At 37.5% G+C, this 13086-nt stretch overlaps 1 protein-coding gene across 2 annotated transcripts in view; it reads left to right on the plus strand.

Annotated features, from left to right (window-relative positions):
• The window catches only part of MGAM (maltase-glucoamylase), an 89578-nt gene that overhangs the window by 17652 nt on the left and 58840 nt on the right, over window positions 1–13086 (plus strand). For both annotated transcript variants that reach the window (XM_076006670.1, XM_012768041.3), the window contains exons 2-3: window positions 2207–2333; window positions 5096–5247. In XM_076006670.1, the coding sequence (XP_075862785.1) occupies window positions 2207–2333; window positions 5096–5247 (279 nt within the window). The remainder of the gene's footprint in view (window positions 1–2206; window positions 2334–5095; window positions 5248–13086) is intronic.

A 13086-nucleotide genomic window follows, 5' to 3' on the forward strand; every position in this document is an offset into this window, starting at 1 on the left:
GTAATTTTTATAGTTTTTACCAAGCCTTCATTGAGCATAAGGTGTTTATAGTTTGAACAGCAATGTGTGAATGTTTCTTCATGGTGTCTGACACAGTATGTTAATAAACACTTGGACAAATTTTGCATATTAGTATAAAGAGCAATCTCCCATCCTACAGCTATTAGCAATCACCAAAGAGAAAGAGACATGATCACTTGGATAGGCATTCTGGTAACTCCTCTCCTTGTCAGTGAACATAAAATTGCTCTTTGCCTTATTAGTTAATTTTGTTATATTAGGCATGAGAGCTTATTAATCTTTATGACATTTTAAAAGCAAGTTTAATATGGTATTTCTTTTAAGGCCCTTGGGAATATGAGATATTGGAGACAGTCCAGGGAAGAAAACCTAGAGTTGGGGTAATTTATTCTACAAAAAACAAGGCAATCCTTGTTGTAGAGAAAGGTAGCCCTTCCAGGGCCATTTCCTTTTGCATAGTAAGAGGCCATTATGTTGGCTCACAGCAATTTCTTATCAAGGTATGAGAAGGAAATCCTCTTACTCATCTAATCCTTGGGCCAAGGTCTGAGGAAGGCTTCTAGAGATCAAAGAGAGTATGTGAGAAAACGTGGAGAATGGGGCTTTGAGGAAATATCAAACAAGTCCTAGGTTAGGGAGTCATGAATTAGGGCCTGGGGGAAGAAGGGAGGGGAGGTTGTTTTTGAGTGAAGAGAGTATGATTTATAAGGCTACTTAGGAGAAAAGGAGTGGGTGGGTTGGTGGGGAAAGTAGACCTCGAGGGGCAAGACTGCTGCTTGCGGCTCCTCTTCCTAGCTTTCTGCACCTGGGTCTTGGATGATGCAGTGAGCTTCATGGGGCCATCAAGCACTTAGCAGACAGGAGATCACATCAACAAAGGTGATGAGGACAGCAGTCAGCAATGTGCATCAGCTGCTCCACCAAAACACTGAATTGGGTGCAATGCCACAGTCAGGGAACATGGGATTGATATATTAATTAGGAACATGGTGTTTCTTACCCAGGACCCACTAACTGTCTTCTTTTTGGTAAATAACAATGAAATGAGACTAATGCTTTATGATTTAGAGTGTTTTTATTAGATTCCCACAATAAAGTGGCAATAGGTAATAATAACAATTGATATTATAGTTCCATTTTACAGATAAGAAAACTGAGACTCAAAAGTATTAGGTAAATTGCTTTGGTTGCCACAGTAACAAATGGTTGGGCTGGGAATCAAGCCCAGGGCTTCTCATGCTGTACTTAGCACCACCCTCTTTTCCAAGAAGGAGAACTTGGGGATATTCTGAAGAAAGAAGATACTAATGAAATGTCTAGCACAGGCATCTTGTGTGGAAGGGAAGAATAGAGAAGCATATAATTTATGTGACTCACTCAAAAATTACATCAAAGGGTGGTAGGGATTTCATGGATCTCGTTTAACCTCTTTCATTTGTAAATGGAGAAACTGAGAACAAGAAAGCTTAAGTAAATTTTCCAAGGTCATCTGGCTAGTTATTTTCAGAATGAAGATCACGGAAAAGAGAATCAACTAGATTTTATGTCTCCTGCTGGAAGATGCTATATAATCTAGGAACCATTTTTGCTAAAAGCAAAAACTTGAGTCTGACCAAAATTCTGGATCTAATAATTAATTTACAGGAAATACAAGGGTAGAGAACATGTTAGCATGTGTAGGGAGGTAATCAACAAAATTCGGATCGCAGGAAAAATCTGCAGAACAAACTCTATAGACACAAACCAATTCCATTTTATAAATCTTACTTGCATCTGCAGGAGAGTAGAACAAACTATAAGAAGTTTATTAGACAATGAGGGGAATTTCAACATTGACTAGATGTTTGATAACAATAAGAAGTTGTTGAAAAAATCTTTTAAGTGTGATAATAGTATTTTGCTTATCTTTTGTAAAATTACTTATCTTTTAAGGAAATACACTTAAGTATTTTCAAATTAAAAGCTATGAAATCTGAGATTTGCTTCAAAATAATTCAGGGTTAAGGAGAGAAGTGAGTAGGAATAAAGACAAAATGAGATTGGCCGTAAATTGGTAAGTTTTTAATTTACATAAGGGTACATGGGTATATTATTCATTGTATACATTTGAGCTTTTCCATTAAATATTTACTAGCTATATTTTAAATAAAATTCAAACCTAAAATTGTTTTCTTTTCCTTAATAGATGGCAAGAAAGAAGTTGAAAAATTTTACTACTTTGGAGATTGTGCTCAGTGTTCTTCTCCTTGTGTTGTTTATCATTGCTGTTACTTTAATTGTGCTTTTAGCCAAAGATTCTACAAAATCAAAAGGTAACAAGTGACTGTGGGGCTCTCCCTCCATATTTTGCTCTTTTCAGAGAAAAATCTTCATCAGCGATAAGAAGTAACATTTTCATGTTCATTAGTGTGTGTGCATGTGTGTGTGGTTGTATGTATGTGTTCTATGGGGGCAGCTCAATGGGTATAGATTGTAGATGTAAGTTCTGACACTTTTATTTCTCAATTTAGTCAACACATTGCAGGATTCTATAATTAACACTCAATATATTTTCTGATTTCACTGAATAATTCTAATTCTGTTAATAATGGTAATTAACAATATCCTTATTCAAAAGGCAGTGAGATAACTGTATAGTCCATTAAAATGTTAGATAGAATGAATAGTATTTGATAGCACGACAAAATGACCACAGTCAATGATAAGTTAGGGTGTACTTTAAAGTAACTTAAAGAATGAAATCGAAATGTTTCTAACACAGAGAAATGATAAATGCTTGAAGTGATGAGTACTCCAATGACCCTGATTTGATCAATTCATACTGTATGCCTGTATCAAAACATCACATGTACCCCATAAATATGCATCTATTATGTACCCATAGCAACTAAAAACATTTGAAAAAATGTTTTAGGCCAAAGTTTGGTTCTTGAAAAAATTCCTTGAGTTATTTTATTAAAAGTTTGCAGAATTGTTTTTTTCTCAAAAGAAGAGAAAAAACAATTGGGTTGTGCTAAGTTAACCATGGTTTCTGATCTGAATCATCTAGGAGCAACTTCTTAGGTGAATCATGCTGTCAGCCTGTGCAATTTCTACTTTTTTGAGGAAGCTGGATTAATAATCTCAAAGGTTATTCAACTCTTAAAATTCTGTGATCCTGAAGAGGAAACTAAAAATGTTATGTAGAAACTGGCACAAATATGGAGTTTAATATACCACTTTTGACTTGGAAACCCCAAAGAAAAGTAAACTAACTAAAAACTATATTGTTCTTTCTTACTGTCATTATTTATATATTGCAGAGTACCTTAAAGAAAGCTCGCCTCCTTATTTTAAAATGCAATAAAAGTCCCTTTTCTATTTGACTGATCTTTAAACCTGAGATTAAAGTTCTCTAGCCTTTGGGTAGGTTGTAGGTGGTAGTTTCTAGACTGGTGGGCTCCTTTTACATTTTTTGTCATATGAGCCTTTGTATTTACAGAAGAACATCATTGCCCAGAAGGTTCTTCATCCAGGGGGTTGGCTGTTGACTAAGCAAGCGGAGTTGCGTTCACAGAGCTTAGGATGACACTTGTACTGAGAATGTTCTGTGTGCACCAGTTGCTGGGGGCAGAGGCAAAGGACCAGGGCAGCAATCTGTAGACTTTACTGTAAAGGGCCAAATAGTAAAGATTTTAGATTTTATGGGCTATGTAGTCTTTGTCATAACTACTTAATTCTGTCATTGTAGCTATAAACAAATAAATGGATGGTGGTTGTGTTCCAGCAACCCCTTATTTAAAAAACAGGCTTTTACCTAATTAGACTGAAGGCCATAGTTTGCTGACTCCAAGATTAAAGAAGGTTGCTTTCCACCTTCATGAGATTCTTTTTTTTTTCTTCCTTTTATTTCATCATATTATGGGGGTACAAATATTGTTAGGGTTACAAATATTGCCCCTGACCCCCCCTTCCCCTGATGTGCCAGAGATTCAAGCGTGTCCAATCCCCAGGTGGTGCGCACTGCACATGTTATGTAAGTATACACCCTTCTCCTCCTCCTCCCTCCTGCCTGCCCTCCACCCGATAAAAAGTTTTTTTCTTTTCTTTTTTTTTCTTTTTGACATTTTGGTTACATTGTATATCTTTGCCTCTCCCTAAGAAGGGTTAGAGTTATGCCCTTCCCCTTCAAAATGCTCGCCACATCCTTAAGATTGCCCCCCCCCCCAATCCCTGGTGAACATTACCACCATTTGAGAACCATAGTTTTCACCAGTCAGTACCAATTTGATGGCGAGTACATGTGGGGCCCATTTTCCATGTCTTGTGTCGCCTCACTTTGGATAACTGGCTTAAGCTTAATCCAGGATAGCATAAATGGTGCTAGCTCACTGTCATTCATTTCTTAGGATTGAGTATTATTCCATTGTGAGCATATACCACATTTTAATTATCCACTCATGAATTGACAGGCACTTGGGTTGTTTCCATGACTGTGCAATAGTGAATTGTGCTGCCATAAACATTCGGGTGCAGATGTCTTTATAATAGAATGTCTTATGCTCATTTGGGTAGATGCCGAACAATGCTATTGCTGGGTCAAATGGTATTTCTATTTCTAGCTGTTTGAGGTATCTCCAAATTCTTTTCCACAAAGATTGCAGTCTAATTTGCAGTCCCACCAGCAGTGTAAGAGTGTTCCCGTCTCTCCGCATCCTTGCCAGCATTTGTTCTTTTGGGATTTCTTGATATAGGCCATTCTTACTGGAGTTAGGTGGTATCTCATTATGGTTTTGATTTGCATTTCTCTGATGAGCTTCTAATGTAATGGTGAAGTTCTTACTCTTGTGCATACTGTGTTGTGGGAGAGGGACTTGGGGGTATAAGGAGATAATGTCAGTATACATAAAGTTAAATACAGTCAGCAAGAACAAAATACAGTTTTATAAAGTAAATGCATAAATTTTGAGGATGTCAGTGTGAAGCCCAATCAGTAGTAGAGTTAATATAATTGAAAGTGTTGAGAAATACTGAATGCCTATGATATTAGACCTGTCTGATGGTTATCTTATGTTTGCTTTTGGGACGGCTCCAGATCCTGGAACAACTGGTACTCCAGCTCCTGGGACAACTAGTAACCCAAATCTGGGGACAACTGGTACAAGTACAACCTCTGGTCCTGCTGAGTGCTCAGTGATAAATGATTTGGAACGAATAAACTGCATCCCTGACCAGCTACCAACAAAGGTTTGAGTTGTAGATCTTATTTTCATTTAAGAGTTTATGCCACTGGGCAGGTTTTTTTGTTTTGTTTTGTTTTTTATTAGTAACTCTCAGAGAGTTGTTTGTGTTCCAGCTATTAGTGGTTTGGGCAATTTAATCCTGTATCCATGCTTGTATGAAAGTGCAGCTTTAGAAGAGGAAGAGGAAAATTCCTTTGGGTTGCCAGATTTAGCAAATAAAAATCCAGGTTGGCCAGTTAAATTTGACTTTTAGATAAACAATGAATAAGTTTTTAGTATAATTGTGTCCCATGCAAGATTTGGGATTTACCTACTAAAAATGTACTTGTCTTTTATCTGGCAACACTAGATGATTACTAGTTCTCTCTGGCTCTGTCACAGCCTGAGTTCTTGCCCTGTGTTTCTCTTCTTTCTTCTTCCAAAGATCTAGGATCTACAGTAAAAATTCACACACACACACACACACACACCATTGTTTAAAATAAAGACAACATTTCAAGAGCCATGTTTTAGAAGGAAGAAGGTTTTAACCAGAAGGTTTAACCAGATTAAAGATTGTGCAGGCATCTGGTTGTTTACTTTAGGCCAGTGTTTCCTGATCATCGGCCCAAGTCCAACTGATTGCCGTGGTTATAAAGTGTATTGCCCATACTGTATCAGTCACTTTTTATTCCAAGAATAAAAGTGGTATCTGAATGGAAACAGAATGAAGCCTTCTGAGTGAAGTCCACTGACATGGGCAGATTTGCATCAACTACAGCATGGTTGCTTGCTGCATGTAGGGCTTGGACACATGGCACTCCCACATTTATCTCCATAGCCATTCTATTCCTGGTGGACTGCAGTAGTCTGTGATGTTCTAGAGAGCTGCTATTTTGGTTGTCAAATGTTCTATATACCAAAAGCTAATTTTTTCTCTTATTAGATGATAAATCCGCCCTAGTGGATTACTCATTTTAGGGGAATAGGATGAGGTAGAGGAAGGTGTAAGCATGAAAGAAAGAGGCATTAATATTTTCTTCTTGGTTATCTCAATTAGACCAAAGCAAATGAGTAAAGACACAAAAATGAATGAAGGGTGAAATCTCAGTGGGAAAGCACTATGCCCCCAAGTATGCAGAGATTTGGTGTTCTGCGGCACAAATTCTGCTGTGATTTGATTTCTTCCCTTTTGATGAGCACTTTATTATTGGGTAGGTCATGTAGACAGGTGTGTGCCTGGAATGTGTTAATGGAACAGCAAGGAGTCCAGTGTGGCTGGAAGAGTGTAAGAGAAGAGAATAGGAGGAGATGAGGTCACGAAGGAAATGTCATGGAAGAGGGAATGTATGTGTGCAGATCTTGTGGCTTGAGGGTAGTTATAATATGGGATTAATCACTTTAACCATTAAGAGCCCCTGACTATAAATACAATTAGAAGTTCAGAAATGAGAGAGACCACTGCAAGCCAGAGAAGAAGAATCTTGATGCTTGGATATGGAACTTACCTAGGCCCCAGGGAGCAGACAAAAGGGAAGATGAGAGCATGGCTAGAAGAAAGGTTTATGTGAACTGTTTGGTATCCTAGTGCTGCTATAACAAAACATGGCAAACAAAGTGGCATAAAACAATAGAAATTAATTTTCTTATAGTCAAGGACGCTTGAAGTCCTAAGTCAAGGCTTTGCCAGGATTGATTCCTTTTGAGAGCTCTGAGGAAGAATCTGTTTTATGCCTCTGTCTTAGCTTCTGGCAATTCTTGGTATTCCTGGGCTTGTGGGTGCATTGCTCCAATCTCTGCCTCCATCTTCATCTGTTGCTCTTCCTGTGTGTGTGTCTGTGTCCAAATTTTCCCTTTTTATAAGGACACCAGTCATAGTGGATTGAAGGTCCACCCTACTTCAGTATGAGCTCAGCTTACCTAATTACATCTGCAACAGCTCTATTTTCAACTAAGGTCACATTTTGAGGTACTAGGAATTAGGACTTCAACATATCTTTTCTGAGGACACAATTTAACCTGTAACATGGACAAAGTCACAGGAATGGGAAGTGTGGAAAGTGGGAATTATTACAACTTGGGCCTTTGATTTTGACTGAAATGGTATAGACGGCGAGTCAGAGAGAACTAAGGCAGCAAAGAGGGAGCGGATGAGAGAGCAGCCATGGGATGTGATGGGCTGGGGCTGTGGAGAAGCCAGAAAATAGGGCAGAGAAGGGAATCAGAGCCAGATAAAGAAAGAGCTTAGAATGGAATAAGTGCCTAAGAACTACAGATTGGAGCAGAGTGATGGGTCAAAATTAGTCAGGAAGTGCAGAGGCTGTGTTGAAGGCAAGAGAGAGATCCAATATGATAGGTAGTTAAGGATCAGGAAATCCCCAGGACATGACAAAGCAGTGCCCTGACCAGCCCTCAGGGCACAGAAGGGCAGCAGCGTGGGCAGCAAGCCTGCTAAGGCAGGAAGGAGTCCCAGAATTAGACCAGCATATGTTGCCAAGACTACTGTATTATATTAATACAATCCTCTTCATCTGGCACCTTTGCCTGACTGAAATGAACATGACCTTCTCTTGGATTAGTGAAGAGACTTGCCTGCTTGAATTAGGAAGAAAGGAGGCTAAACAGGGAGGGTAGATTCAGATTTTGGAAGACTTTGGAAGTCAGGCAGAGGAGATTGGTTTTATGTGATACACAGCAGCTAGGAACAGCCATTTAAGTTTGAAGAGAGTCATGTAATGGGGGAAGAAAAGGAAGGAGAGAATAAAAGACTTAGAAATAAAGGTAAAAGAACATAGGAGGGAGAAAGGAAAAAGCACCTTCAGGATGGAGCTAATTGTCACAAAATTTAGCATTTTGAGTGATAAGTTCAATTAAACTAAATATTTTTCTTGTCATAGAGTTTCATAGGGGACATAAGATGAGAGAATAAATAACTAGAATATAAAACAAAAATTCTTATGATATGAAAGTAATACTATGAGGATCACAAAATAGAAGATATCATTATCAGGGAGAAGGTGAAAGTCCAGAATTAAAGATAAGTAGGATTTTGATAGAGTTGGAAGGAATGGAAAGTGAGTTCAAGATAGAAGGGGTAATATAAACTAAGTTACAGAAGGGTAAATTGTGGGGCACGTACACGACATATTGAATGATCCCAGATGACCAAGGGGTAGGGTGGGTGCCAGAGAGAAGACGATGTTAGTAGGTCTATTGTTCTTCTAGTTTCGATGTTAGTAGGTCTATTGTTCTTCTAGTTTCTGAGGTGGAAATGGCAGAAGTTTTTCTTGGCTCTTCCCTTTGATCCCTTTGGCAAATATTTCATGTGTTCTATAATATTTTCCTGAAAAATGCTTTATTTCAATTCCCACTGCCATCACTAGACCACCATTACCTCATGCTTGGGTGACTCAACTCTCTCCTAGCATCTCTTCTGAATTCCACTTCTCCCATCTATTCCATTACGTGCATGATTAAGACTGCTCTCTTTGACATCCTACTTCCGTTATAGTTCTACCCAACTCTGGTACCTATAGCAGTTCATTACTGTTATGTGTCAGGTTCAAACACTTTATTCTGTCATCTAAGACCCCATTTAACTTTTTTTGTCCCTCTAGAGCTTCAGTTATATCGTACTCCCATGTAGAATTTAGAGACAGCTCTCCGAACTTATTCCAAATCTATGCTTTCTGAAAGAGCCTATCACTTTCCACTTCCTGATGAAGATTTTATCCCCAATTCCAGAACCCAGAGTTGAAAGATCCCACTGAGGGCAGGGTGAGGAAATATTGAGTCAAATTCCAGATATCCAGCTTAGGAAAGCGATGATAGATAACAATTTTTAAAACTTTAATTTTTCAGGGTTAAAATATACTATATGTGGGAGAGCAAGATTACATGTTTAAGGTAAACATGCATTCCCTAAGTAACCATTGCAGAATGGTTGAGTTGAGAGCAGCTTACAATGAAGTGTTTTCCAAAGATAACAAAATGCTAATGATAATCTTTATCATGATATTTGAGAGATTATCATATTTCTTATTCAGAAACTTTTGTCATCTTTTATAGCAGACACACTTGGTAATTATCACTTATTTGGCTTACAATATCTTTTTCCAAATTCCAGTTTCTTATTAATGTGTTTAAGGGATCGAGTTTTATAATATATTGGCAAGGATAGTGCGTTTGGCTAAGATCATTATGAATCTCCACCCTTAAAATAACCCTGTTTACACAACATCAATTAGGAGCCATTATATGATGCTAGGAGGAGCAGAGGAGTAGAGTCCCAGGTAGAGACTTAAGTTTGTATTTCACACCTTGAATTGCTAATGTAATTATTGGGAAGGAGCATGGCAGGGGAACCAGGGTCCTGGGTTCTGGCCTTGGCTTTGTTTCTGAAAAGCTCTGTGACTGGATCAATAAATCACATTTCCTTACATACTGTAAACTCCTTATAAATGAGGTGAAACAGTGGTGCTCAGGTAAATTTATTCATTGAACAGATGACTACTGAGCACTTTATGAAACTCTGTGGCTAAAAGAGTTTAGAACAGTGATCTCTAAGGTCCTGGTAAATGTTCTCTGAAAATTCACCGTAGTCTGAGCTGATGGACTAGAAAGTCTGGGTTATGCAAATGGCAGAGGTAGCACCTTGCTTTAAAAGTCTTTGCTGTCAGACTTCACCTTGGGAAGGAAGTGGCCAAGCTAACTTTCAAAATCGGATTCAAGGTGCATATATGATAAAACAGTCTATAATTAGGACATTTTATCAAGTTGAGATTAATTTTATATTCATCTGTGTAAACTTGTTGCACATAAAACCAACTAGGGAGCATTTTGATGATCAGAAGGTGACTTGGAATTCCTTTATCATCGGGTGTTTTTGACCTGTAAAATTCCCGCTTCTGTTTGAGAATGGGATACTTTTCCCTCATTATGCTCACTACCCCTATATGAAGGCTTTCTGGTTCCACCTTTTTGTTCACAACCTCAGGCTGTCTTGGCATTTTGGAAAAGAAAGTCTTTATTACCTATAAGAATAGAAAGCAGAAGAGATACGGAAATTGAATTCTTTAAAAATGTATTTGTATTTGGAATTTAGTTCATTTGAATGAGTGCATCTCGTGTGTTTAGGATTCCCTTCTGGTCAGTGATAAAGCAATTCTCAGAGAAGTTGAAAGGCTGTGAGCCTGCTGCTTCCTACCTATTCCATACTCCTGCACTTGGACTAAGACACCGACTGTCTTAGAACTTTTTGTTCTGCCATAACAGAATACTGGAGACTGAGTAATTTATAAGAGATAGAACTTTATTCCTCCCAGTTCTGGAGGCCAGGAAATCCAAAATCAAGGTACTGGCATTTGGCAAGGGCCTACTTGCAGCTTCCTCACATAGCAGGAGGAGGGAGGAATGGGCAAGAGGGATCCAGCTCCACTATCATTCTCTGCATCCTCGATGACATTTGGAATTGGCGGTCTTTTTAAATTTTGTCATTTTGAGGTTATAAAATAATATCCTGTTGTGGTTTCCATGCCAGTTTTTCTGAATACTAATGGGGTTAATGTCTTTCATGTATTTGTTTTCTGTGAATTTCTTTTCCATCTTGACCAATTTTGTATTGGGATGTTTATCATTTTGATCTACACAAGCTTATTTGTTTATTCATGTTATTCTGGATTCTAATTCTTATTTTCATCATATATGCTACAAATATGTGCTCTTATGAAGCTTTGGGCACCTATTTTATGCTGTTTTGATGAACAAGAGTTTTACATTAATGGAGTCAAGCCTGCCAACATTTGTGGTTTGTGTTTTGATATTTATGTATTCCTATATTACATCGTATCTCAAAAACAATTCCAGGAAGATTAAAGGAAAAAACTACAGATTTAAAAGGAAAATAAAGGATCTAATATAATAATAATTGTCTTTATTCTAATTTTTTTTCTATAAATTTTCTTGGATTTCTACTTAGACAATATCGTCTGAAAATAATGATTATTTGGCTATATACTTTTCACTCTTACATTTTTTTCTTTTCATGTCCCATTGTTAGGACCTCCAATCATCAGGGATATGCAAACTAAAACCACAATATATTTTTAAATTATAAAGTCTTAGAAATGAGCTACTTAGTCTTTTTTTCTGATTCTAAAGGAAATGCTTCTGTTTCTAATATGTTACCATTTAGTAAGAGCTTGTTGTAGGTTTTTGGTGGATACCCATTATCAAACTAAGGAAGTTACTTTTTATTCCCAGTTTGCTAAGAATTTTATTATGAATAGCTGATGAATTTAAATGATTATACGATATAGTTTTTTTTAATAAGTTATTATGATAAATTATACAAATGGATTTTCTAATATTAAACGATCTTTGTATTTCTGGAAGAAACATTACCTGGTCATTATTCATTTAATATGTTACTGATTTCTGTTGTTAATTCTGCATGTGCCTTTTCTTTTAGGCATTTACATTTATGTTCATGGACAAGACTGGACTCTAGTTATCTTTTTTCTTTCATGTTTGCTTTTGGTATAAAATATTTCCTTCTTTGTTTCTTCTCTCTCTCTCTCTCTCTCTCTCTCTCTCTCACACACACACACACACACACACACACACACACACACACACACACACATTAAGAAGCAGCGGGAATTGGAGAAGGGGAAGACTATGGTAGAGCAGAGCTTGACTGGGTCTTAAACAGTGTCTTCAGAATCTGGTTTCTCTTATCTCTGAGTTCTATTCAGTCCTCTTTGTGTTGGTGCAAGATCCTGCATATATCCATCATACAAAAGGAAACATGTTTGGTCCACATTATCTATCAATTAATCACTGAGGGAGCTCTTTAACAATATACCATTTTGTACTATCTTAATTGTACCTTGTGATTCTTTAAACTTTTTCTGTATATATTTTGAGTCTTTATCATTATTAAATTTTAGCTGCAATAGATTTCTGGTGGATTGAAACATTTATCATCATGTAGTGACTCTGTGTGTCCCTAATAGTGACTTTTGACTTAAAGTCTATTTTTTCTGATATTAATATAGCTATATTAGCTTTAACTAACATTCTTCTCATGTATTTGTTTTCTTCTTTTACTTGCAGTGCTTTTTTGAGCTTAAGTTTTGAATGTGTCATTTATAAGAAGCCTTTAGCTGGATTTATATCTTTTAACATGATCTGTCTTTTTAAGTATTTAAAGTGTGACAATTGACATGACAAATTCTTTGTAAGGTCTCATTCTGTGCTTTCCATTTGCTCTGTTTAGGTACTACTTCCTGCCCCCTACTCCTTATAACTGTCTTCTCTCCTAATTTGGAGGGGGGGATTTCTACACTACCTGCTGCCCCAACAGTGCTGGTAGTTACACACTCTATATTATTTGGCAATTTCTCTTAAATTTTAATTCTCATATCCTATTTGAATGGGCATTTTGTGTCTTGGGTATACTTTTGTGTGCCTTCATTCTATTCATGCCGTCATTTTTCACAGTTTCTCTCTAAACTCTTTTCCCAGGTCTCACATACTTTTAACTCTCTTGTGTGGATCTTGCTCTGAGTCTCTCCCTCCTCTTGCGCTTGCTCAGCCCCACTGCAGGAGCTGGCATTCTTGAGTTGGCACGCAAAGACTTTATTTCCCTTGCTCCTTTGGCCACCCTGATCTTTGCCCTTTCCAGTTCAATGAACAAATTATTAAGCTCTGGGGAGTTTACAAAAACCATTCTGCTTAACGCCCTTTTCAACACCCTCCTCTTCTCTGGTTATGCTGATGTTTCATCTGAGTGGGTTTCGAAAGGAAATAACAAAAGCAAAATGGCTGATTGAAGTTGAGTTCACAGTGAAACCTGATCCCA

Source organism: Microcebus murinus, chromosome 9, assembly GCF_040939455.1.
Source record: "Microcebus murinus isolate Inina chromosome 9, M.murinus_Inina_mat1.0, whole genome shotgun sequence".
Lineage (NCBI taxonomy): Eukaryota > Metazoa > Chordata > Mammalia > Primates > Cheirogaleidae > Microcebus > Microcebus murinus.